At 41.3% G+C, this 26,246-nt stretch overlaps 1 protein-coding gene across 1 annotated transcript in view; it reads left to right on the forward strand.

The window, feature by feature from the left end:
- Positions 1–20,743, forward strand: part of SHC3 (SHC adaptor protein 3) — a 142,027-nt gene extending 121,284 nt beyond the window's left edge. Inside the window, exon 12 of the mRNA XM_068552745.1 lies at positions 20,499–20,743. Coding sequence (XP_068408846.1) covers positions 20,499–20,627 — 129 coding nt within the window. The 3' untranslated portion in view covers positions 20,628–20,743. The remainder of the gene's footprint in view (positions 1–20,498) is intronic.
- The last annotated feature ends 5,503 nt before the right edge of the window (positions 20,744–26,246 follow it).

Below are 26,246 nucleotides of genomic sequence, written 5' to 3' on the forward strand. Positions count from 1 at the left end.
TCTGTCTTCACTGTCTTTGCTTCCTTCGCTTGTGTGTGCTCGTCTGGTTTGCGTGTCAAGATTATGTGGTTATACACACCTCTTACAATGATCTAGGCTTACTCAGGTCAGAGGAGACTTCCCCCACCATTTTACCTCAAATAGAATCCCCTAGATACCCCTTATTTCTTTACCTTGATTTATTTTTACCCTTAAGCACTTATCACAAACAAGTACTCGTTTATTTGCTAATTTGTTTATTATTTCGTTTCCCCCACTAGACTATAATCTCCATGAGGGTAGCAGTCTTGCTCATTGCAGTATTTCCCACCATCTAGAATAGTGCCTGGCACATAGCTGGTGTTCAATAAGCATTAGACAGCTGAATACATAAATCAATCTCAGGCTTTTTCAGGTTAGGAGGTTGAGGACCGAAGAAGGTGACCTGGGGTCACAAATGAGATTTTCTACACAGACTCAGTCCAGAGTTCTTTCCATTTGAATTGGCTGCCTATTAAATTAGTTGTAGTTATCTAAAGAAAAATAGGAGGGAAATAGAAATCCTATGAGAATATAAATATTTCAGTTGAAAATTTTAGGTATTTTTTTAAAGTTAAAATTTAGCTAAATTATACCCTCTTATAGATCAAAGATGATTAATTTTTTTGTTCACTCAGTCCTTATAGACAAAAAGATGATTTACAAAAGATACGTACTACTACTAATATATTATACATTCATGAACCAGTATCAAGATAATGTAGAAGACAAGGAGGACATGAAGTTAGACCAGGTGTCTGAGCAAGCCCAAACACCCCAAGCTGTGCTGTCTCTACAGCTTTAATTTTGGAGGAGAAATTTGCAGTATGGTTGGGAAAATCTGTAAATCACACCTACTAATAACTGTTCTTTTGGGGGGCTTTTTGTTGGATCTGATTATCTAGCTTAATTGATCTTATGGAGGACAGATTTAGCTGAAAAAGAAAATGGAAATGAAAGACTTAATTAAGAACGTAATGTCACTTCCTTGCTGTGAGGACACCAAAATAGACGATGAACACATTCTCTTCAATATTTATTCATCTGATTTTCATGGTAATTGGTTGGTCCCTGACTATAAAGGCGGAAACTTGGCAGAACAGATTACTCAGATAAATCAGGATGCAAAACAGTTCTACGTCTAAATTTACTCCAGAGTATACCAACCTATGTGCCTTCCCACTGTGCACTGATTGTTCAAGACGAGGGTGCCTGGGGGTGCTGGAAATGTGGGTGACAAGAATCACTGTGGCAGGGCTTCTGAGCTCCTGCAGAGATGCTGAGGCTACTGACCCTAGATAACAGCAGCTGGAAAGAAGCCGGCGAGTGGGTCTGTAGGAACAGCCTCAGATATGGAGTCTGGTGCATCTTTTTTTCTTTTCAACATCTTTCAGAATCATTTAGTCAGCCCTCTGTGTCTAAAATTATTCACTGAGTCATTTATCATTGATTCATCACTTTGGCCTTGAAGGGCCAGCAAAGCGATGTGGACCCTGTGCTTGCATTTGAACAAGCTACTGCCGCACGTTGCTGGGTATTCCATGGGCTTCATTAACGTGGTCTCAGGTTACGGCATGTTTGAGAGCGTGTACAGGGGCTTTTGCATTCCTAAACTCACCAAACAATGACAACCATCCAACATCCACACTTATTAGGGTTTTATTTTCTTCTCAGGGTAATTAAGAAAACAAAAAGCCCCCCCCCCCACCCCGATCCCGATCCCTCCACTTAATAAAGCCCTGTTGTTATTTTGAAGTTCCCTTTGTACCAGTCAGTCTAGCCTGTGCTGCTGTAACAAATAAGGGACTCCCTTCTCCAACAATGAGAAACCTGACTCCCATTATTCTTAATGTTTTTCCCTATTTGATGAACTTCCTTGTGTGTGGAAACCTTCCTCAGCAAGCCTGGATTTCGACTCCTCTGCCCAACTGTTCCCCATGTGGGTTCCCTCCTCACCCTGTTCATGTTTTGACACCCACACTGCTCGATCCTTCTACATACACGCCCTCCCCCTCCTTGGCTGTGACTTCCATAGTGGGCTGCCCAACCTTCTCCTTGGCATGGATGCTTCTGACACCCTGTGCCAATCCATCCATCCGTCCAGCCCTTGGGCACACCCACTCTGCCCGCACTCCGGGATGCCATTTGGGGCCATTGTGGCTACATGACCCCCACAGCACAGATACCTGTCTTCTTGGCATTTGGACTTTTTGTTCGCTTAGGAAGGAAAAGGAGAGGAAAGGAAGGGGAAGAGGAGCTTTGCAAAGTATTTCATAACAGATCCTGGGCCTCCTATCATTCCTACTATAACTACCTTAGCACACATCTCTACCAATAAGGACATTAAAACAACAACAACATGTCATTGTTATAGCCAACAAAAACCAAAACTAATTACTAAACATACTCAAAATTTCCTGATTATCTCAAAGATATTCTTTTTATAGTAAGTTTATTGGAATCAGAATCCATAGATGGTCCACATCATGCATTTCATTATGTCTCTTAAGATTCTCACCCTGTAACAGCTTTCTTTCTGTTTCCCTCTACACCTTGATTTGTTTGATGAACTGGACATTTGTCTGTAGAATTTCCCACGTTGTGATTTGGGTCCTTGCTTTCTTGTGGCATTATTTAACTTGTTTCTTGTCTCTTGTATTATTTATGAACTGGTAAACATAAAGATCTTTAAAAACAGCTCTGTTGGGACAGAATTTACGTAATACACACTTGAAGTGTACAATTCTGTGGTTTTTAGTATATTCTCAGATACATGCATCCATCATCACCGTCCATTTTGGAATATTTTCATGCTGAACCATTTAGCTATCACCTCCCTATCCTCCCATCCCGCAGCCCTAGGAACCACTCAGCTATTTTCTGTCTCTATAGATTATCCAATTCTAGACATACGTATGAATAGAATTATATAATATGTGGATTTTGACTAACTTCTTTCACTTAGCATAATGTTTTAAAGGCTTATCCATGCTGTAATATGTGTCAGCACTCCATTCCTTTTTATGGATGAATAATATTCCGTTTTTGGACATAGCACATTTTATGATTAGTCTGTTGATGGGCACTTGGCTATTGTGAATAATGCAGCTATAAATGGTACGTACAAGTTTTTCCATGGACATATGTTTCATTTCTCTTGGATATATATCTAGGAGTGGGATTGCTAGGTCAAATGGTAACTACATAATTTGTCACCTGATGAAATTCCAGACGGTTTTCCGAAGCAGCTATACCATTTTACATTCCAACCAGCAGTGTATAAGGGCTCCAATTCCTCTATATCATCACCAACACTTGTTATTATCTGACTTTCTGATTCTAGACATACTAGTGGATGTAAAGTGGTATACCATTGTGGTTTTGATTTTCATTTTCCTCGATGACTAATGAGGTTGAGCATCTTTTCATGTGCTTATTGGCCATTTGTGTATCTTCTTTGGAGAAATGTCTATTCAGATCCTTTGCCTACTTTTTCTTCCTTTCCTTTTTTTTCCTCTTCACTTTTTATTGTGGTAAAATATATGTAATATAAAATTTACCATCTTAACCACTTTTTGAGTGTACAGTTCAATGATATTAAGTATGTTTATATAGTTATGCAACCACCACCACCATCCATCTCCAGAACTCTTCTCATCTTTCAAAACTGAAACTTTATACCTATTGGACAATAACTTCCCATTCCCACCCCCAAGTCCCTGGCATCCACCATTTTACTTTCTGTATCTATGATTTTGACTCCTCTAAGTATACCTCATATAAGTGGAATCATACAGTATTTGTCTTTTTGTAATTGGTTTATTTCACTTAGCACAATGCCCTCAAGTTTCATCCACATTGTAGAATGTGTCAGAATTTCCTTCCTTTTTAAGGCTAAACAATATTCCATTATATGTATATATCGCATTTTGCTTATCCATTCATCAGTGGATGGACATTTGGGTTGCATCCTTGTTTTAGCTATTGTGAAAAATGCTGCTATGAACATGGGTATGCAAATATCTCTTCCAGACCCTGCTTTCAATTTTTTTAGTATATATCCAGAGGTGGATTTACTGGATCATATGGTAATTCATTTGTAATATTTTCTTGAGAACCCATCATATTTTTTCCACAGTGGCTGCACCATTTTACATTCTCAGCAACAGTATACAAGAGTACCAATTTCTACACATCCTCTCCAACACTTATTTTCTATTTTCTTGATAGTAGCCATCCTAATGGATGTGAGATGGTATTTCATTGTAGTTTTGATTTGCATTTCCCTAATGATCAGTTTTGTTGAGCATCTTTTTGTGTGCTTATTGGTCATTTATATATCTTCTTTAGATAAATGGCAGCTCAAGTTCTTTGCACATTTTTTTAATTGAGTTGTTTGGGTTTTTCTATCGTTGAGTTTTAGGAGTTTTCTATATATTCTGGATATTAATTCCTTATTAAATACATGATCTACACATATTTTCTTCCATTCTGTGTGTTGCCTTTTTATATTGTTGATAGTGTCTTTTGATACACAAACCTTTAAAGTTTTCATGAAGTTTAATTTGTCTATTTTTCTTTGATTGCCTGTGCCTTTGGTGTCATATCTAAGACATCATTGCACGTTCAATGTCTTGAAACTTTTGTCTTGCAACTTTATTCTTTGCATGTGGATATCCAGTTTCCCCAGTACCATTTGTTGAAAAGACTGTCCTTTCTCTAGTGAATGGTCTTAGCACCCTAGTAAAAAAACACTTGACCATATGTGTGGGGGTTTGTTTCTGGGCTCTCTATTCTATTCCATTTGTCTAGATGCCTATCTTTATACCAGCACCATACTGTTTTGATTACTGTAGCTTTGTAGTGAGTTTTGAAATCAGGAACTGGGAGTCCTCTAACTTTGTTTTTTTTTTTTCCAAGATTGTTTTGGCTATTCATGTCCCTTGATATTCTATATGAATTTTAGAATGGAGTTTTCCATTTCTGCAAAAAAGGTCATTGGGTCTTTGATAGGGATTACATTGAACTTGCAGTTTGCTTTGTGTAGTATTGACATTTTTTCCCCCTTCATTCTGTTAATGTGATGTGCTTTCATAAGTTGAGTCATTCTTTCATTCCAGGAATAAATCTCACTTTGTCATAGTGTATCATCCTTTTAATGTGCTGCTGAATTTGGTTTGCTAATATTTTGTTAAGGATTTTTACATCGGTGTTCCTGAGGGATGTTGGTCTGTAGTTTTCTTTTCCTGTAGTGTCCTTGTCTGGCTTTGGTATCAGGATAATGCTGATAGAATGTATAGAATGAGTTAAGAAGTGTCCCCTTGTCTTTATTTTTTGGGAGAAATCTGAGAAGAATTGGTATGTGTTCTTCTTTAGATGTTTGGTAGAATTCACCAGTGAAGTCATCAAGTCTAGGGCTTTTCTTTGTTAGGAGATTTTTGATTACTGATTCAATCTTCTTACTAGTTATAAGTCTATTCATATTTTCTATTTCTTTGTGACTTAGTCTTGGTAGGTTTTGTGTTTCTAGGAATTTGTCTATTTCATCTAGGTTATCCAATTTGCATACTGTTGTTCATAGCACTATTTTATAATCCTTTTTATTCTGTAGAATCATTAATAATGTTGCCACTTCATATCTGATTTTAGTAATTTTGAAACTTCTTTCTTTTTTTCTTAGTCTAGCTAAATGTTTGTCAATTTTGTTGACCTTTTTGAAGAAACAGCTTTTGGTTTCATTGATTTTCTCTATTGTTTTTCTATTCTCAATCTCATTTATATCTACTCTAATCTTTACTATTTTCTTTCTTCTGCTTGCTTTGAGTTTACCTTGTTCTTTTTGTTTCTTAAGTTGTAAAGATAAGTTGTTGATTTGAGATCTTTCTTGTTTCTTAATGTAAATGCTTAAAACTATAAAAATTTTTTTTCTCTTATTGATATCCAGCTTCATCCTCTTGTGGTCAGAGAAGATACTTTGTATGATATCTATCTTTTAAAATCTATTGAAATTTAATCTGTGACCTAACATATGGTCTATCTAGGAAATTGTTCCATGTGCAATTGAGAAAAATGTATATTCTGATGTTAGAGTGTTGCGCATAGTCTGTTTGATATAGTTGGTGTATTGTGTTGTTCAAGTCCTCTATTTCCTTACTTATCATTATTGAGGGTGGAGTATTGAAGCCTTCAACTACTGTTGGAAAACTGTCCATTTCTCCCTTCAATTCTGTCAATTTTTGCTTCATATAATTTGATGGTCTATTATTAGATGTTTAAATGTATAACTGTTGTATCTTCTTGCTGTATTGAAACTTTTATTAGTATATGATGTCCTTCTTTGTCTCTTGCAAACTTTATTTAAAGTCTATTTTGTCTGATATTGGTATAGCTACTCTCAGTTTCTTTTGCTTACTATTTGCATAGAATATATATTTCTATCCTTTCACTTTCAATGTGTTTGTGTCTTTGGATCTAAAATGAGTCTCTTGTAGACAGCTTTTAGTTGGATCTTAAAAAAATGTTTTTTTAATCTATTATTCACATCTCTGTGTTTTGATTGGAGAATTCAGTCCATTTACATTTAAAGTAATTACTGATAAGAAGGGACTTCTGTAATTTTGCTCTCTGTGTTCTATATACCCTATAGCTTTTATTCCCCTCTTATTTCCTACATTACTGTCTTCTTTTGTGTTTAGTTGATTTTTTTGTAGTGAAATGTCTTAATTCCCTTCTCATTTTCTTTAGTGTTTATTCTATCTCTATTTTCTTTGTAGTTACTATGGGGATTGTATTTAACATCTTAAAGTTATAACATTCTAATTTGAATTTGTAGCATCTTAACTTCAATAGCATACAAAATCTCTTCTCCTTTACAGCTCTGTCCCCACTCCTTTCAGTTGCTGATGTTCCAAACATCTTTATACACTCTGTCTCCAAAAGCATAAACTAACATTTTTAATAATCTCTTTAATTATGTAGAAAACAAAATGTGAAGTTACAAACCAAAGTTACAATAATCCTAGCTTTTATAATTGTCCATGATTTTACCTCTACTGTGATCTTTATTTCTTTATACAGCTTTGAGTTACTATCTAGTGTCTTTCATTTCAACCTGCAGGACTCTTTTTAGCATTTCTTGCTGGGAAAGCCTAGTGGAAATGAACTCCCTCAGCTTTTATCAGTGAATGTCTTAATTTCTCCTTCACTTTTGAAGGACAGTTTTGTTGGAAATAAGATTCTTAATTGATGGGTTCTTTTTCTTTTAGCTTTTAAATATATCAACCAACTGCCTTTCTAGTCTCCAAAGTTTCTTTCTTTTTTTTAAAAATAAATTTATTTATTTATTTATTTTTGGCTGCTTTGGGTTTTTGTTGCTGCGTGTGGGCTTTCTCTAGTTGCGGTGAGCAGGGACTACTCTTTGTTGCAGCATGCAGGCTTCTCATTGCGGCCGCTTCTCTTGTTGCAGTGCATGGGCTCTAGGTGCACAGGCTCAGTAGTTGCAGTGTGTGGGCTCAGTAGTTGTGGCTTGCAGGCTCTAGAGCGTAGGCTCAGTAGTTGTGGTGCACAGGCTTTGTTGCTCTGTGGCATGTGGGATCTTCCTGGACCAGGGCTTGAATCCATGTCCCCTGCATTGGCAGGTGGATTCTTAACCACTGCGCCACCAGGGAAGTCCTCCAAAGTTTCTGATGAGCAATCTGCTGACAACCTTCTTGAAGATCTCTTGTATGTGACAAGTCACTTCTTTCTTGCTGCTTTCAAGATTCTCTCTTTGTCCTTGGCTTTGACAGTTTGATTATAACGTGTCTTGGTGTGGGTCTCTTTATATTCATCCTAATTAGAGTTCATTGAGCTTTTTGGAAGTTTATACTCATGTATTTAATCAAATTTGGGAAAATTTCTGTCATTATTTCTTCATACACTCTGTCTTTCTCTTTTTTCTCTCTTCTCCTTCTAGCATTCTAGCAATGCATACGTTGATCTGTTTTATGGTATCCCACAGGTTCTTTAGGCTCTGTTCACTTTTCTTCAATCTTTTTTCCTTCTGTTCCTGGGACTCAAATATTTCAATTGTCCTATCTTCAAGCTCCCTGATTCGTTCTTCTGTTTTGTGCTTTTCCACTCCAGAGTTTCATTTTGGTTCCTATTTAGGTTTTCTAAATAGGTTTTATTGATGTTTCTATTTTTTTTGTACATCATTTTCTTGACTTTCTCCACATCTTCATTTAGTTCTTTGAGCATCTTTAAGACACCTTCAAGTTATTTTAAAGTCTTTTTCATGAATATTTATCCCTCTGTTTTTTCTAAGAGTTTCATAGTGTTAGCTTTTCCATTTAGGCTTTTGGTCCATTTTGAGTTAATTTGTACATTTGGGGTGAGGTAATGTTTTGATTTCATTATTTTACAGGTGGATATCCAGTTTTCTCAGCATCATTTGTTGAAAAGACTAGTCTTTCCCCCATTGAATACGTTTGGCATTGCTGAAAACCGATTGACCATATATGTGTGGGTGTATTTCTGGATCTCAATTCCATTCTGTTGATCTCTATGTCTACCTTTGTGGCAGTACCACATTGTCTTGATTACTGTTGCTTAGTAGTAAGTTTTTAAGTCAAAGAGAGTGAGTCCTCTGACTTTGTTCTTTTTCAAGATCTTTTTAGATATTCAGGGAACCTCACAATTTTATATACATTTTAGAAACAGCTTGTCAATTTTTACAAAGAAGTCAGATGGGGTTCTTATAGGAATTGTGTTGAATGTATAGATCAGTTGGGGGATAGAGAGTATTGCCATCTTAACAATGTTGTCTTCTGTCCATGAAAATGGGATGTTTTTCCACTTATTTAGATCTTCTTTAATTTCTTTTGACAATTTTCTTTTAGTTTCCAGAGTGTAAGTTTTCCACTTACTTTGTTAAATTTATTCCTCTCTATATATTTGTTTCTTGGATGCACTCATGAATGCAATTGTTTTCTCAATTTCACTCTCATTCTGTTCTTTGCAAGTATATAATTACAATTAATTGTTTATATTAATCTTGTATTCTGCAAACTTGCTGAACTCATTTATTAGTTATAATAGTATTTTTTAGTGATTCCTTAGTGTTTTCTATATATAAGATCACATTATCTGTGAATAGAGATAGTTTACTTCTTTCAAATCTGGATGCATTTTATTTCTTTTTATTAACTATTTGCCCTGGCTAGAACATCCAGTAGAATAATAGAAGTGGCAAGAGTGGTCGTCTTTATCTTTTTACTTTTCTTAAGGGGAAAGCATCCAATCTTTCACCATTAAGTATGATGTTGTGAGTTTTTTGTGGATGTCCTTTATCAGGTTAAGTAAATTTCCTTCTCCTTTTTTGAGTACCTTTTAACATGAAAAAGTGTTGGATTTTGTCAAATGCTCTCTATGTGCCTATTGAAATAATTATGTGATTTTTGTTTTTTATTCTATTGATATGTTCAACTCCATCAATTGGTTTTCAGATGTTAAACCAACCTTGCATTCCTGGAATAAATTCCACTTGGTCATGGTGTACAATTCTTTTTATATGTTTCTGGATTTGGTTTGCCAGTATTTTTTGTTGAGGATTTTTTCATCCATATTTATAAGAGATATTAGTCTGTAGTTCTCTTTTCTCGTAGTTTCTTTGTCCGGTTTTGGTATCAGGGTACTACTGGCCTCATTGATTGAATTTGGAACTATTCCCTCATCTTCTATTTTTTGGAAGAAATGCCAAAGAATTTATATTAATTCTTCTTGAAACATTTGATAGAATTCGGCAGTGAAGCTACCTGGTCCTGGGCTTTTCTTTTGGGGTACTTCTGTTTACTGCTTAATATCTTCACTTGTTATAAGTGTATTCAGATTCTGTATTTCTTCTTGAGTCAGTTTCGATAGTTTGTGTCTTTCTAAAAATTTGTCCATTTCACCTAATATCAAATTGGTTGGCATAAAATTTTCCATGGTGTTCTTTTATAATCTTTTTTATTTCTATAATGTGGGGAAGATGTTCCCCTTTTCATTTCTAAGTATAGTAGTTTGAGTCTTCTTTGTTTTTTAATTTGGTCAATTTAGCTAAAGGTTTGTCAAGTTTGTTGACATTTTCAAAGAACCAGCTTTTGGTTTCATTGATTTTTTTCTATTGTTTTTCCATTCTCCATTTTGTTTATCTCTGCTTTAATCTTTATGATTTTCTTTCTTCTGCTTGCCTTAAGTTCAGTATGCTCTTCTTTTTTTCAGTGTCTTTAGGTGAGGGGTTATGTTATTGATTTGAGATTTTTTCTTTCTTAATATAGACATTTACAGCTATAAATTACTTAAGTATAGCTGTATCTCATAAGTTTGGTCTGTTGTGTCTTCATTTTCATTTATTTTAAGTATTTTCTTATTTCCCTCCTGATATCTCTTTGACTCATTGATTATGTAGGAGTTTGTTTTTGAATTTCTATGTATTTGTGAGTTTCTGAATTTTTTTCCTGCTGTTGATTCCCAGTTTCATTCCATTTTGGTCAGAGAATGTATCCCCTTAGTGTGACATTATTGTTATACATATCAAATCTATTATATTAATGTTACAGACTTAACAATGCATTGTTATATTACCTTACCTTCTGAAATTATTTCCCTAGCCTAATGCAGCTTTGCTCTGCCCACCTCCTTTGTACTGTTATTGGCAAATATGTTATACATATATTACATTTCTATGTTAGGCCCAACATTACATTATATTCATATTATTTTATACAATTACTTTTAAATAAGTTAATCTTGAAGTTTCTAATTGCCTTCTTCTTGAGAGAAGAGACCTAAGTTTTCCTCACCATGTCATTACTATTATCCAGCTCATTCCATCTATTTTTGGAACATGCATGAAGACAGTCTGATTTTCTGTTCTAATGTGGACTAATAGATTTCTAAAGCAAACCCATTATTCTAAGGACATAGTCTCATTGGAGTCCTGGGTGAGTTTCAGCCTGTTGTGTATACTATAGCTTCCTCTTTTGTGGTTTTCACTCACTTTCATTGGAGTTCTTCCTCAAAACAGGTGCATGGGCATGAACTTTCTCATTCCTACGTGTCTGAAAATATATTTTGAAGTCACTTTGATTCACCTTATGGTTGGCTGTAGCATGGCTGCTCTGATTCTTAATCTTTCATGGATTACTTTTTCTTTACCAACTAGACATTTTGAGTTTTTTCTTTACCTTCTGCAATGACATGGTCATGAATCTGTGTGTACCTTTTCTTATTCATTTTTCCAGAGATGTGATGAACACTTTCCATCTGAAAATTTTTGTTTTTTCTTCGGTCAGAGCAATTTCCTTATATTATTTCTTTGATAATTTCTTGCCTTATTTATTCTTTCCCCTTAGAACACCTGGTTGAGGGGATGGATCTCTTGGATTGATCTTCTGTCTCTTCTTTCCTGCAAGTTTCCAGTTCTTTGAAAATTTGCTCTATGCTCTGAAAGCTTTCCTTGATGATCTTCCAAACTTAATATATGTATAATTTTACAAATTGTATATTTAATTTCTAAAGGAAAATTTGTTATCTTATGATTGTTTTTTTTTTGTGCATCTTGTTCTTTTTAATGGTTAAAAAGAAGAAAAACATTTTTACTTTTTGGTGTTATTAATATGAGTTGTTTTAAATATTTTGTCTATTTTCCAACTTAACTTCTGGGGTCAGGTGTTTGTTTGCTTATCATGATTTTTCTTTTCATGTACTGACATTCTTAAGATGCCTAGTACCTTTCCTTGCCATGTATAAGAACAAGAGACTGGATTGATTTTCCTGGGATGGGTCTCCTCTGCTGTAATACATTTAGGTATCTTTCCCTCTAGTCTTTCCTGGCATTAGCATTGAAGACTGACTGAGATTATGTGTGTGTGGTGGGTGAGGCATGGGGTAGGGATATTTTGGAGGGGATTAGGTGAAGGGGAGTTGTTGTATGACAGATTAGAGGACTGTAGTGTGAGAAGGAGAGGAGGGGGCTTGGACTTTTACGCTGGGTACCTCCCAGGAGCGTTTTACTTGGAATCACCTTTACCCTCCTATAGCCTTAATTTTCCCCAGACATCTTATTTAATTTCTTTGGATAAACATTCTCTGGCTTCTTCCCTGAAGGCAAAATACTAGTTTGGCTATAAGGAGGCAAAGGGGAAGGAGGGGGTTGTGGAGCTGCTGGCTCAGTTACTCTGGAGCATTCTCCAGGCAGCCTAACTGCTCTCCCTCCCACCATTGCTCCTCTCTCTCCTCAGCTGCAGGATCCACCCTCCCCCCTACATTCTAGGCTACCCTCCTCCTCACTCTTTTATTTCAACAGGCTTCCTCTTTTCTGCTAGCCCACAGTGTGCTGAGGTTACAGTATCCACTGGCAATCTACCTCCTTCTCTTTTGTTTTAGAAGTTTATTCCTCTACTGTCATTTCACTGGGGTTGGCGAAGATGGGATAAGACAATGCCTATACTCAGCCTTACATTTTAAATTAGAATTCCTTTACTCATGCCTTTCCTGTAAAAAGAGCATCATTTAATGATGTAAAACATCATCTATTTACCCATCTCTATTTTCTATCAACAATTACAAAGTTAAAGAAGTAAAAACACATAGGTACATTTTAGGATCTTCCCCACTCAATATTTGGTAAGGGACCTTCCCTCCTTTTTTCTGTAAATACACCAGCGCCCTAGGGGAGCTTGGAGCTAATGTGTCCACAACATTTCTGTGCTTCTCTGGTATGGCTCTGAAGAAACCTTGATTGGTGAACATTTCCTATGAATTTCCCTTTTGGATACTGTGGTCAGCCTTCTACCTTTTTTCTCTTCTATTATCAGAAACAAACTTTGCTGACTTTTGGGCAAACTTGGGGATGATTGAGGCTCCTTAGTACCTTGGAACTGGAAAAGGAAGGGACATTACACCTAGAAGGAACCAGGGCCAGGGAGCCCAAAATAGTCCCCCTCACCCTGGATTTGGCTGGTCAGGGAAACCATGGGGGTAGGAGGGGGAGATTGGAAGATGTCCAGGATCCCAGCTGTGCAGGGATTCATGATCGGGCTTACAACTTGGCTGGAAAATGAGTGTTCATGTGGAGCAAGGCATCAATTGGAAAATGTAAGCAATTGGCATGCAAGATTCCAAGTACGACCCTTGGCATTGCAGCCCCGGGGGCTGATGTGGAGCCAGCACTGTGGCCATTGGGTTTAGGAGGGACCTGGACTGCACCTTAATTTCAAGTCTGGAAGAGGCCAGGCAATGTGGCCAGGGTGGGTCTACATCCTATCTGTGTTAGGTTGCATTCAGGCATGAACTTTTGGGGGTGGGAGGATCTCCCAGTGGATCCAGCCAAAGCTGAGACAGTAGACAGAGAGCTGCAAGTCTGTATGTGCAACTGTTCCTGTGAAATCAGTTTTCATCAGGAGACGTCTTCAACTGACAACTTTGCCTGTTCTAGTGCCACCCTTTGGACGGGGCTGAATGTAATCACTTTGTCATCGATTGAGTGTACTCCTTAAGGCACGATTTTTTTTTTTTTTTTGGCCGCACCACGTGGCTTGTGAGATCTCAGTTCCCAAACCAGGGATTGAACCCGGGCTGTGGCAGTGAAAGCCTGGAATCCTAACCACTAGGCCCCCAGGGAACTCCCTTAATGTACCATTTTTAAATGCACCATTTCTAAATGCCTACAGAGCAACTCCACATAAACGTTCTAGGCAACTTGAGCCCACCATGTCTAAAGGGGAAGGTATCATCCCATCGTTCCCAGCTCCTCACCCCAGCTGCCCCCTGGATACCTTCCCATGGCTTGCCCAGTCAGCAAGCCTCTGCCACCAGCACCTCCCTCTCACACTCCACATCCTCTGACTGACCAATCCCCTAAATATCTCTGAAAGGGTCCCTCTCTCCCTGGATTGTCAGTGCATTTCCCCCCACCCTTCACTGCCAGCAGGAGGCTCTGCTAATGTCATTCCCTGCTCTAAATCTCTCCAGGATGGCCGTTGCCTTTAGGGTAAGTTTAAACTGCTCAGTATGGTATGACAAACAGGAACAGCAAACATTTACTGAGCACGTCCTAGGGGCCCTGCACTGTGTGAAATTCTTCATGCACATTAATCAGTTACTTCTGATGAGAATCCTATGAAGTAGGACTATTATGATAACCACTTTACATGGAAATGAAGACTCAGAGAGGTCAGTAACTTGCCCTAAAGGGCACCATTAGGGGGTGGCAGGTGGGGAGGATAACCCAGGTGCTTGAAACTGGCTTCTTGTCACTACACCAGACGGTTATCTTGGGGGTTGCGGGGGAGGTCCGATGGTGGTTCACAAAGCACACAGGATGCTGCTTGGCACCCAGCTAGGTGACGAGGAAAGCGCTGGGGTCTGGCTGGTTTACATCTCAGTGGAGCATCTTGAGAATGTCCCATCATTTCTGTTTTGATACTGGGTGGGTGGAGGGGCTGAATGAACAGGGCAGGTACTATCACGTTCCTGTCAACAATGCAATTAGACCAACAGAGCTTCTAGCTGTACTCTTCTCGCCCAGTGGTTCTCAGAGTGTGGTCCCCTGTCCACTGGAACCTGCTAGAAATGCAAATTTTCAGGCTCCACCTGCTGAGTCAGAATCTCTTGGGGTGGGGGTGTCAGGCAGTCTGTGCTTCCAGAAGACACCAGGGGCTTTTGATGCTGCTCAAGCTGAGAAACACAGTCTAGTGAATGCATCCTTCCTGGCCTGTACATTTTGGGGCCTCTGCCTGGGGCTTTGTGTCACAGGGTTGCTTCATGGCTGAGAAGAAAATGTTTGGGGAGGGCAACACCAGATAGTATTGAAGGAAGCTTCCAGCTCTCAAATCAATTTCTTTGCCATTGTGTTCTGCCAGCCACTAGAGGGAGCAAAAGGCACACAGCTTCTATCCTGGGAAAGGGATGGCTGAGCCTCACCTGTAAGGACGCAGGTGGGCGTCCAACCTCCGCTGCTCAGCAGTCCAGGCAGGCTTGCAGGAGAGCCTGCTGTCCACACTGCTCTGTGCTTCTTCTCTTCCTAGTTTGCTCTGTGTTCACAGATTTTCACAAAGTTATCAGGTTAGCTTTGTGGAATGGCTCTGTCCTCCCTGGGTCTGCATTCTGGGTCCATGGTTCTCCCCCGCCGAAGTGCATTTGGCATGGTCTCTGGTGGTGGGCGCTGCAGGGTCAGACAGCTTGGGGATGCATTGAGTGCCCCAGCCTTCCTCCTTTAAACTGGAATTAGGACTTTTTTGGTGCTTTCTTGAGCAGTGCCTTATCAGCTGGCACCCTGGAAGCCTCACAGAGGTGAGCACTTAGAAATAGCAGGGCACTGGAGGATCTTCCTGGGATGAAAGTTCTGCATTTAGAGAGACTACAATTCTATCCATCTACAGAGCTCCTAAAAAATCATTTTTAAGGTAGAATTTGCTGTGCTAGTTGATACAAGCAACAAAGAATGATTACACTCTATGCCTTCTTTGGAAAAATGTCCATTCAGGTCCTTTGACCATTTTTAATCAAGTTATTTTTTTTTTTTTTATGTTGAGTTGTGTGAGTTCTTTGTATATTTTGGATATTAACCCTGTATTGGGTTTATTATTTGCAAATATCTTCTCCCATGCTATAGGTGGCCTTTTTTTGTTGTTGATAGTTCCCTTCACTGTACAAAAGCTTTTTAGTTCGATGTAATCTCATTTGTTCATTTTTGCTTACATTTCCCTTGCCTGAGGAGACGTCCAAAAAACTATTGCTAAAACCGATGTCAGAGAGTGTCTGCCTAGGTCTTCTTCTAGAATTTTTATGGTTTCAGGTCTTACATTTAAGTCTTTAATCCATTTTATTTCTGTATATGGTGTGAGAAAGTATTCTAGTTTGATTCTTTTGTATGTCCAGTTTTCCCAACACTTTATCGAAGAGGCTGTTTTTCCCCATTATATATTCTTGATTTGGCCCATTTTTAAGTCTGGTTGTTTATTTTCTTACTGTTGGTTTTAAGAGTTCTTTGTATAATAGAATATTGTATTGGATAATAGTCCAAAATTATTATTTTATTTTTATTATTTATTGTTATTATATATTATTTTATTTATTAGATATGTCTCTTGCAAATATTTTCTCCCCATCTGTGGCATGTCTTCTCATTCTCTTGACAGTGTCATGTGAAGAGCAGAAGTTTTTAATTTTAATGAAATCCAGCTTCTCATTTCCTTCTTTCATGGATCATGCCTTTGATATCATAAATAAAAAGTCATCACCAAACCCACAGTCATCTAGGTTTTCTCTTATGTTATCGTGTAAGAGTTTTATAGTTTTGCATTTTACATTTAGGTTTATCATCCATTTTGAGTCAATATTTGTGAATAGTGTAAGGTTTGTGACTCGGTTCAGTTTTTTGCCTGTGGTTGTCTAGCACGATTTGTTGTTCTAGCACCATTTGTTGAAAAGACAATATTTACTCCATTATATTGCCTTTGCTTCTTTGTCAAAGATCAGTTGTCTATATTTGTGTGGGTCTATTTCTGGGCTCTCTATTCTGTTCCATTGATCTATTTGTTGATGCTTTCACTAATACCACACTATCTTGATTACTGAAGCTTTATAGTAAAACTTGAAGTTGAGTATTATCAGTCCTCCAACTTTATTCTTCTCCTTTGATATTGTGTTGGCTACACTTGGTCTTTTGCTTTTCCATATAAACTTTAGAATAAGTTTGTCAATATACACAATATCTTGCTGGGATTTTGATTGGGACTGCACTGAATCTATAGATCAAGTTGGGAAGAACTGACATCTTGACAATATTAAGTCTTTCTATCCATGAATACCGAATATATCTTCATTTATTTGGTTTTTAAAACTTTCTTTCATTATAATTTTGTAGTTTTCCTCATATAATTGTTTATATATTTTGTTAGATTTATAACTAAGTATTTCATTTTGGGGGTGCTAATATATTGAGTTGGCCAAAAAGTTTGTTCGGGGTTTTCCATAAGATGTTTTGGGAAAAACCCAAACAAACTTTTTGGCCAACCCAATAAATAGTATTATGCTTTTAATTTCAAATTCAACTTGTTCATTGCTTGTTCATAGGAAAGCAACTGACTTTTGTATAGTAACCTCTTATCCTGCAATCTTGCTACAATCACTTATTAGTTCCAGGAATGTTTGGTTGTTTGTTTGTTTTTGGTTGTTGTTGTTGTTGATTTTTTTGGATTTTATTCATAGACAATCATATCATCTGTGAGCAAAGACAGTTTTATTTCTTCCTTTCCAATCAGCATACATTTTATTTCCTTTTCTTGACTTATTGCATTAGCTGGGACTTCCACTATGATGTTGAAAAGGAGTAATGAGATGGGACATCCTTGCCTTGTTCCTGGTCTTAGTGGGAAAGCTTCAAGTTAGTTATAATATTCCTTTATTATCCTTTTAATGCCCATGAGATCTGTAGTGATGACCCTTCTTTCACTTCTGATATTAGTAATTTATGTCTTCTTTTGTTTTTTCTTACTTAGCCTGGTTAGAGGCTTAATGATTTTATTTATCTTTTCAAAGAACTAGCTTTGGGAATCATTGATCTTCTGTATTGATTTCCTATTTCAATTTCATTGATTTCTGCTCTAATCTTTATTATTTCTTTCCCTTTACTTAATTTGAACTTAACTTGCTTTTCCTTCTCTAGTTTCCTACATTGGAAGCTTAGATTATTGATTTCAGATTTTTCTCCTTTTTCAATATATGCATATTGAACTAAAACAAAGGCTTTCATCCTCACTTTTATATGCTTTTTGCTACGCAAAGCCTAACATGGTTTTCTGGGGTTAACATTCATGTGTCATCACTGTAGCAGAATCCCTTTATGTATCTGGAGAAGTTTGTCCTAGGTTTGTCTGGGCTGCTGGGCTTTTTAAATCAGCCATTGGCATTTCCAGCACATGGCAGGTGAGTCCACACAGATGGCTCTGTGGGCTGCAAGTTCTCTGGGCAGGAGCCAGATCAGAGTTTCAGCAAGTATTTATGGGAGTGAAGTAAACTGCCTATTTCTTTATATGGCTTACTCTTCTGTGTGCTTACATGTGTGCTTACATGGGTGCATGTTTGTACTGGCCAGCCTATATACTACAAAAACACTGACCAGTGGTCCTCAGCTTGGCAGCATGTTGGAATCATGGAGGGAACATAAAACACGCTAGTGCCCAGGCCCCATCCCAAGCTCCTGGTGGAGATGGCCTGAGCATGGGGTTACTGAGAGCAACTCAGGTGATGCCAACGCGAGCCCAGGTTTAGACCACTGTCCCAGACACTTCCCCATCATAAATCCTTCTTCATCTGTCTCTATTGCCCCAGAACATAAATGAGTGTTAATCATTAAGAAGTGGGAATAAGGAGTCAATGATGTAAAGGCAACACCCCGATAATACTAGGCTCAAGCTGAGCTCCTGGGTGCCTTCAGCATCCAAGGAAGGAGCCTGCTGTGTTACCCAGGGTGTCTTTCTGGGTAGGGAATTCTAAGGAGCCCCAGGAGAATTAAACAACCTTGATGCAAAGATGCCAGAAAGTCTTGCAAAGAGATTTTTTTCTGAATGTGCCCATCAGATTACACCCTTACTGAGGTTTAATGCCAAAGAGTCAGGGGACCCCATGGCCTGGGAAGTTTCTTCCCCTTCAGTGCTTACAGAGGTGGGTGGGGAGGAGCCTCACATCAGAGTTGGAACCCAGGAGAGGACAGCATCCTAATTTTAAAAACGTTTAAAGCCCAGGGCAGATGGCCTGGCCAGGGGCTTCTGATATGCACACCTGGAGCATAGATTTAGAGAGAGAATGAGATATGGGACTGAAGGCCCAGAGATGGACATCCCATTGGTGGGTTGATGGACGGGGGGAAACAAGGGTGGCCACATTAGGGAAGGAGAGTGAGATTAAGAACTTGGAGAAGGACGGATGGACCTAGAGATTGTCATATTGAGTGAAGTAATTCAGACAGAGAAAGACAAATATCATATGATATCACTTATATGTGGAATCTAAAAAATGTTACAAATAACTTATTTACAAAACAGAAATAGAGTCACAGATGTAGAAAACAAATTTATGGTTACCAGGGGGGGAAGGGGGGGGAGAGGGATAAATTGGGAGATTGGGATTGGCATATGCACACTATTATATATAAAATAGATAACTAATAAGAACCTACTGTATAGCACAGGGAACTCTACTCAGTACTCTGTAATGACCTACATGGGAAAAGAATCTAAAGAAGAGTGGATATATGTTTATATATAACAGACTCATAATGCTGTACAGCAGAAACTAACACAACATTTTAAATCAACTATACTCCAATAAAATTAAGAAAAAAAGAACTTGGGGAAAGAATATTGGGACAAGTAAGTGAGGAGAATAGATGTGCCTTCAGATCCTTGAGGGAGGGATGGGAGAAGCTGGTTGTTCCAAGGGAGGGATGGGCCCCAGCAATGAGGCTGGAGAGAGAGGTTGGGGTACCCAGGCATCCCAGACCCATTGTGAGGGCCATCAATGGGCCTGGAGCACTAGGGGGTACAGCCAGGTGCCTGCCCCCTGCTCCATCTCCGTTCCCTCTCAAAGAAGCAGGCCCCCGGGGCTGCATCCAGAGCACGCTGGGAGACTGCTCCTGGCCAGAACTCATACTGCCTCCTTCAAGTGCGGTCTCTACTGTGAGTGTACCGGCTCAGGGTGGGAGGACTGGTGGCCCCCAGGGACCAGAGCACAGGGCCATTGTGCAGCGGGAAGAGACAAAGCGCCACCCAGCACCCTCACCACATCTCAGGCCTTCACCTATTCAGGAGAAGTTCATGGACAGGCACCCTACTAAGCTTTAGAACTGAGTGACCAGAAGCGTGTAGCACTGCCCCTCCGTCCCAGCAAGGGTCACCCTCCACTGGGAACTTGGAGCCCCTCCTCACAGCTGTGGGCTCCTTCCTGGCAGGTGCGCAGGATGCTGACAGCTGGCCTGGGGAGGGGTGGTAAGGAATGACGGGGGCCTGAAGGTGCTGACCTGGAGGCTGAGCTAGGTTCCCAGGTGGAAGAAGCGGTCTGGGCCAGTACCGCCGGGCAAAGGTCTGCAGGTGGCATGGGCAGGGGAGCCTGCAGACACCACTGGGTGGTGCAGGACAGAGGTTTCTGGGATGGATCCCATGAGGGCAGGAGGGGAGCCAGAGAGAGGAGGCTGTTGGGAGGCAGAGGATCACCACGGCCCCTGGTTGCTAAAGGCGGGGGAGGCCATGGCTCAGTCCCAGAGGGGTGGACAGATGAACTGACTGAACTTACTGGCCAGTGACAGGGACCAGGGACTTAGCGGACACCACCTCTGAAAGCACAGGGAAACCCTGGGTCCCTAAGGAGGCTGCCTCTCCAGTTCTGACTCCCAGTGGGGGGTGTCTTCTTTCCTTTGCCTGTGGGTGGCGCTAACCTTCCCTCCGCACCCCTCACAGATCCGGACAAAGGACAGGATCTTTGACAGTATCAACCACCTCATCAACCACCACCTGGAGAACAGCCTGCCCATCATCTCTGCCGGGAGTGAGCTCTGCCTTCAGCAGCCGGTGGAGAGGAACCCGTGACCTGCCAGCTGCCCCATCCCGACCCTGCACCTGCAGTCAGGAGGGCTCAGTTCTTCCCGGTAGATGGGTACTGGGCCATGGGAACTCAAGCATCTGCCCACTGGCTCAGAGCTTTGTTCAACAGCCCCAGGAGGAAGGCCTCCCTAAAGTGCAAGTTTCATAAACTTGTTCCAAATTCTCATGTGCATACTAAAGGTGTACATACCTATACATCCTGTACAAATTATCCCTCTATATTTATATTTTTTAAGACTAAGAAAGATGTAAGACTAATGTTCTGTGCTGTATGTTTTTAATGAAAACAAAGTTTGACTGTAGTTGTCCGGGCAAAATGTTAATTCAGCTGACCCATTCCACTGGGAAAGTCCACTGGGAAGGTGTTACCTACTAAGCACAATACAGGGAATAGAAGCTGCAGGAGGGTCGGTAATAAACACCTGGGACTGTAATAGAATAAGGCAAGATGCTGTCTATGCTCTGCATGTAAAGCCCTGTGAAGTGCGGGTCCTCGTGGCTGTCCCTCCTCCTTGGCGACGCCTCCCAGGCTGCCTGCATCACACCTGTGTGCACGGGGTTTGCAGCACCGGAGATTAGGGCTGCTGCGCTGAGGAGTAGGCGTTACTCCAGCTGTTTCAGGTAGTGCTGAGCACAGGAATGCCGTCTCCCATGACCCTGGTTGTCCAGGGGCTCTTGGGGATCCACTTTGCTGCCAAATGGGGCACAAAATAAGCCTCACTGATCAAGATCTTGACAGGTAAATGCTTCCTTTGTTTTTATCTGTATAAGGACAAAATGAGGATTTGTGGAGGGGTAGTTGGGGGTTTGTACATCCTCTTAGCCAACAGGCTGCTGCAGTACCTGCTAGTAAAACCCCGCCCCCTTTATATTCAGTAGAGGAAGAAGCATGTGTACGATCTGTGCGGAAGACAGGTGCAAACACATGTGCTCAGAGTTCCTGCCTGGAGACATTCCATCAGCTGTGGCTGATTCAGGTTTGCCTGAAGCTCGGGACCAGGCTCAAGAGCTTTGGGAATTAGTTTGAGGTCCCACTTCTGGAGAGATTGGTGGGTAAAGTGGCTGGTTTGTCTCTACAATGGTTTCCCAATTGCTCCATGAAAAGGGCTCGTGTCCTGGGCAGTGCTTTGTCCCAGCTCCTTCCTTTGGGATCAAACACTGATTTCCTATTGGGTTGTTTGGTGTTAGGAAGTCGACAGTGTTTCTAACTTTTAAAAAATGTTTGGCTTGAGATTACCATATGATTTAACAGGTGTTGTCTTTTCAAAGATGGAAGGATTCACTCATTCGTTGGCACCTTCTCACTTGTGCTGCAATGTTGGTTCTTGTCCCAGTGAAATCCATTGCGGGCAGCACCCCCTTCATCAGTGCAAGGGAAGGACGCTCTGCACACATTTAGCATTGGAGAGTAATAAGTTTGATGCTTCCAGAATGTGGAGTTAATGGTAGATTTTAAAAATTCTAATGAGCGCTAATTCCACAAAGTTCTAATGCTACGTGTGTGAACCCTGTTTCTACTTTTAGAGGGTGTGTGTGGCCAGGATGGGAGGATGGGGCAGACCTGATGGCTGAGGATGGCTTGGGGCAGGTCCAAGGATTCATGTTGGCCTTCTGTGGAGTTTTTACCCTTTGAAGGTCCAATGAACTCAAGCTGACAGTGGCTTCAATCTTCTAGAATCTTCTGCAGTGAATTGGAACTTTATGGGGAGTCTGGCACTAATCTAGACTGCCCTGCCTCTTCCTAGAATGGTCTGTTTTCAGGTGCAGTACAGATACCCTGCTGCGAGTTATCCAAAAGCAGTAGGGCCTGAACAGGGACGCCGGGCAGCAGCTAGGTCGGGCTCTTCCCCTGTGACGATGTAGACTTTGGGGTGACTGTGAGAATTGCCCTGCACTCTGTCTCCTTGAGGCCTGCAGCCCTGCAGACGTATACATAAAAATCCGACCTCTGTGGGGATGCATGATCCTTCTCTGTGTGCGAGTGTACACACATATAAAAATGGACCAAATGACTTCTTTCCGCAAACTTGCACACCCCCCTGCATAAGGCCAAAACACTCATGTTAAGGGCAAAGGAAAGTAGGAAACAAGAGTTAAGAACTGAGAGCCCCTGAACATTTGATCTGTTTTGTTTTTCTCTTGGGAGTATAAGAAATGGTAATCTGCAGGTTTAGTAGCTCTCTGCTCTGAAGTTAGTGTTTATCTCAATGGTGATAAGCAATATATGTTTTTTTGCATGAGAATCAATTTAGAAAATTAAAAGTAATGGGGGATCAAATAATGTTTCAATATTCATTCAAAATATGTATTTTTAAGCTCAGGTTTTAAGATCGCTTCCCACAGAACAGTGCTAGTGGGACATAACTGGCACTCCTTTGTAGCCATTGGAGCAGATTTGAGGTGTAGCAGATGGCAGCAATTTTCTAGTCTGTTTTCTCCCATTTGTAAAGCATGTAAAGCATGTAAGAGCTCACCTGGGTCATCTCCTCTCTTCCTTCAAGCGCCACGTGCTGGGCATCACAGAGCCTCACTCACAGATGGGGAAACTGAGGCTCAGGTAGTGCCCACCTTGCTCAAGGCTACACGGTCGGTGGGCAGCAGAGCTGTTCCACGCTCTCAGCGCTTCCCAAGCTCTGCTCCACAGGGAGCTCGGGATTCAGAGGCAAACTTCGCTGCAGCCACAGGAGGGGCAGCTCCAGGGCCTCCAACTCCCAGGGCATGGTCACTGAGCGCCGTGCCAGGGCCACCCTGGGACCTCGGAGTGTGCCAGGACCTGCTGCCCCTCTCGTGGGCCCCCTGCCGCTTGATCCAGGCCTCTGTGTCTGCCGGGAGAGCCAGGCAGGGTCCAGCGGTCCTAAAATGGCCCATCTTGCTAAGTGGCTCTGGAGACCCCCCCTTCCCCTTCCTACCCGCACCATCCTGTGTGAACTAGCTGTGCTTTCCAGTGACACGCCTATCTGCTGGGAGCCTGCGGGGCTTCTGTGGGGCCGCTGGTCACTGGTTTCAGTCAGCTTTGATGCCTGACTACTAGGGATACTCTGAACGGCTCATAGTAGAAGCAGGTGGGGAATTCCCTGGCAGTCCAGTGGTTAGGACTCGGTACTCTCACTGCCGGGGCCAAGGGTTCGATCCCTGGTTGGGGAACTAAGATTTTGCAAGCCACATGGTATGGCTGGAAAAAAAAAAAAAAAGAAGCAGGTGGACAGTCAGATGGTGTGTTCAAATCAAATAACTCCCCACCTAAATCTTATGTTTAAGCCACCACTTCCAGACTTTTTATATTTGAGAGGCCAGAGGACCAGGAGCCTGCCTGGCCTTTACCTGTGTTTCATTTGAGCAATGATTCTGTTTTGGGCCATCTCTGGTGTTGGGGTTGATGGACAAAGACCCAGCTGGGGTTCTCCCGATGGAGGAGGGTGGGTGGCACTGATCATTTCCAATGAGGACAGAAGGTGACAAGCCGAGTGAGAAGGGAAAGGCCTGGCTGAAAGCAGGGCAGGCCTGGGGGAGGAGCAGAGCTTTGTGCGGCCCCCTCAAAGGGCCCCGTGCTTGGGGACAGTGTCGACTCACGTCTCCTGGCTCCATGTCCAGCCTGCTGTCCTGAAGATGCCCGCTTCCTGGAATGGACCTCTCCTTTCAGGTAGCATGAGATGCCTGGGTGACTCCTTTATATAAGTAACACTTGAAAACAAATGTCCTGGTCCTTATTTCCCTGAATCGGTCACTTCTTGAAGGCCAGTCACACGTCTCCTTGGATCCCAGGCTCCCCGGGCAGCCTACCTTGGCTCCCACATGCACAGAGCCATGTGGCCTTGAGCTGGTTGCTGAGTTTCTCTGAGCCCTGGCTCGCCACCTGCACCACCGGGCTGTGCAGTCCCTGTCCTGAGAGGGTGTGGGGGCCGGTGACTACGCGTCAGCATGGAGGACAGTTGTTTCCTGGGATGCTTCACTCTCAAAAGTGTACATCTGTGCTCTCTCGCTGGCCAAGTATGTAAGGACGCCATCCGTAAATGCCTTTCTGTGAACGGTGACAGCCCGGTGGGAAATGGGAAGGAGATTGTGGAAAGATTGCAAATAGGTAATTGTAGGACACAGACAAATCTTGGCCTTGGGTTTCAGAATGATACTCTTGGGTTCTGTAGTAAAACTTTAAGTTGGTCCTGAGAAAGAGAAGTGGAAAAATGACTGGCACATGTTGTAAACCTGGAACTGTCCCTGTTCCTCAGAGGACAGCAGGTAAAGGAGCGTCCTCGGATAATACAGCTGGAGGGACCCATTTTTCAGTGAGGAAACCAGAATCAATTGACTTGCTGGAGGGTGGCGACAGTCAGTGACTGAATCTAGGACAGAGTGCAGGACTTATTAGGGTCCTTTAGGGCTTGTACATAAAGCTCAGCCCCTGATGGAAAATGGCCAGTAGTGCTTCCCTCCTTGAGTTTACATTCATGTTCCATCTTTTTTTCCAAAATGCATAAAGGCGTGAGTCATTCACATGGACAAGGAAGTGTTTCTATTCCTTTGTTTAGTTTGGGATCCCTCAGAAGCAGACCTTGAGAGAAGCTCAGAGCGTATGTAGACTTAGGGGTGGGGAAGGAAAGGAAGTTGATGAGGAAGGCGTGGTCAGGCTAGTCACCAGGATGTGGATAACAAATTGCACTGGGGACTGAGGGCGGCAGGGCTGGACGTACCTCAGAGCTAATCCACCAGCGTGGGGAGAGAGCTGGACATTTACCCAAACAGCCCAGCACTGGTGGAAGGCTGTTTCGAGCCCCAGTGTCCTGGCCAGTCCTATGCACACCAAGCCGGGGAATCCTTTGGCAGAGAGACAGGCCTTCATAATCAGACTTGGGGTGAAAGGCAGGCATCAGAGCCATTGGGGGTCCTCCCCGGAGTTCCTGACTCAGTAGTTCTCGATGGGGCCAGAGAATTTGCATTTCTAATAAATTGCGGGTGAAGCTGGTAGGCAGTCTTGACTTTGAGAACCATCCTCAGGTGTGAATTGCTAGCCCTTACCTGTCTCACTGACGGTTTTTCCCCTCTAATGTATGATTATGTTTTCATGCCACTCCATGTTATAGATCCCAGGGTCCATGCTGTGAGTTTAAAAGTGGAGGATTAATAAGCATTTATAACTCCATGCAATCACTGCTGGCAGATAAAATGCCATCTGCCAGCCACAATTTATTTATAATGGAGTTTATACATATTTATAAGTTTGCAAGCAACAAACAAACAGTTTTAAAACTGGCATATTTTATAGCAGCCAGAAAAATTGCAACTTTATACCAGGACTTGTGAATATCAATTGTGTATGTATATATACATACACACACACACACATACATATACCTACTGATTACGACGGATGTGCATCTGTCTGTATGTATATACATATATACACATGCATATATCTACATTGATTACAACGGATGTGCATCTCTGTCTGTATGTGTGCACATGCAGGTTGACTGGGCAATTTGCACCTCGGGACTCCTCCCTGGGTTTTGGTATTTTAACTAACAAGGACAACTAGAAAGTTATACAAATGTTGAGAGTTTGGGGACCGACATGTCCTGGCATTTGCAGACACAGGGAGGAGGGTCC

Source organism: Eschrichtius robustus, chromosome 10, assembly GCF_028021215.1.
Source record: "Eschrichtius robustus isolate mEscRob2 chromosome 10, mEscRob2.pri, whole genome shotgun sequence".
In the NCBI taxonomy this organism is placed as follows: domain Eukaryota; kingdom Metazoa; phylum Chordata; class Mammalia; order Artiodactyla; family Eschrichtiidae; genus Eschrichtius; species Eschrichtius robustus.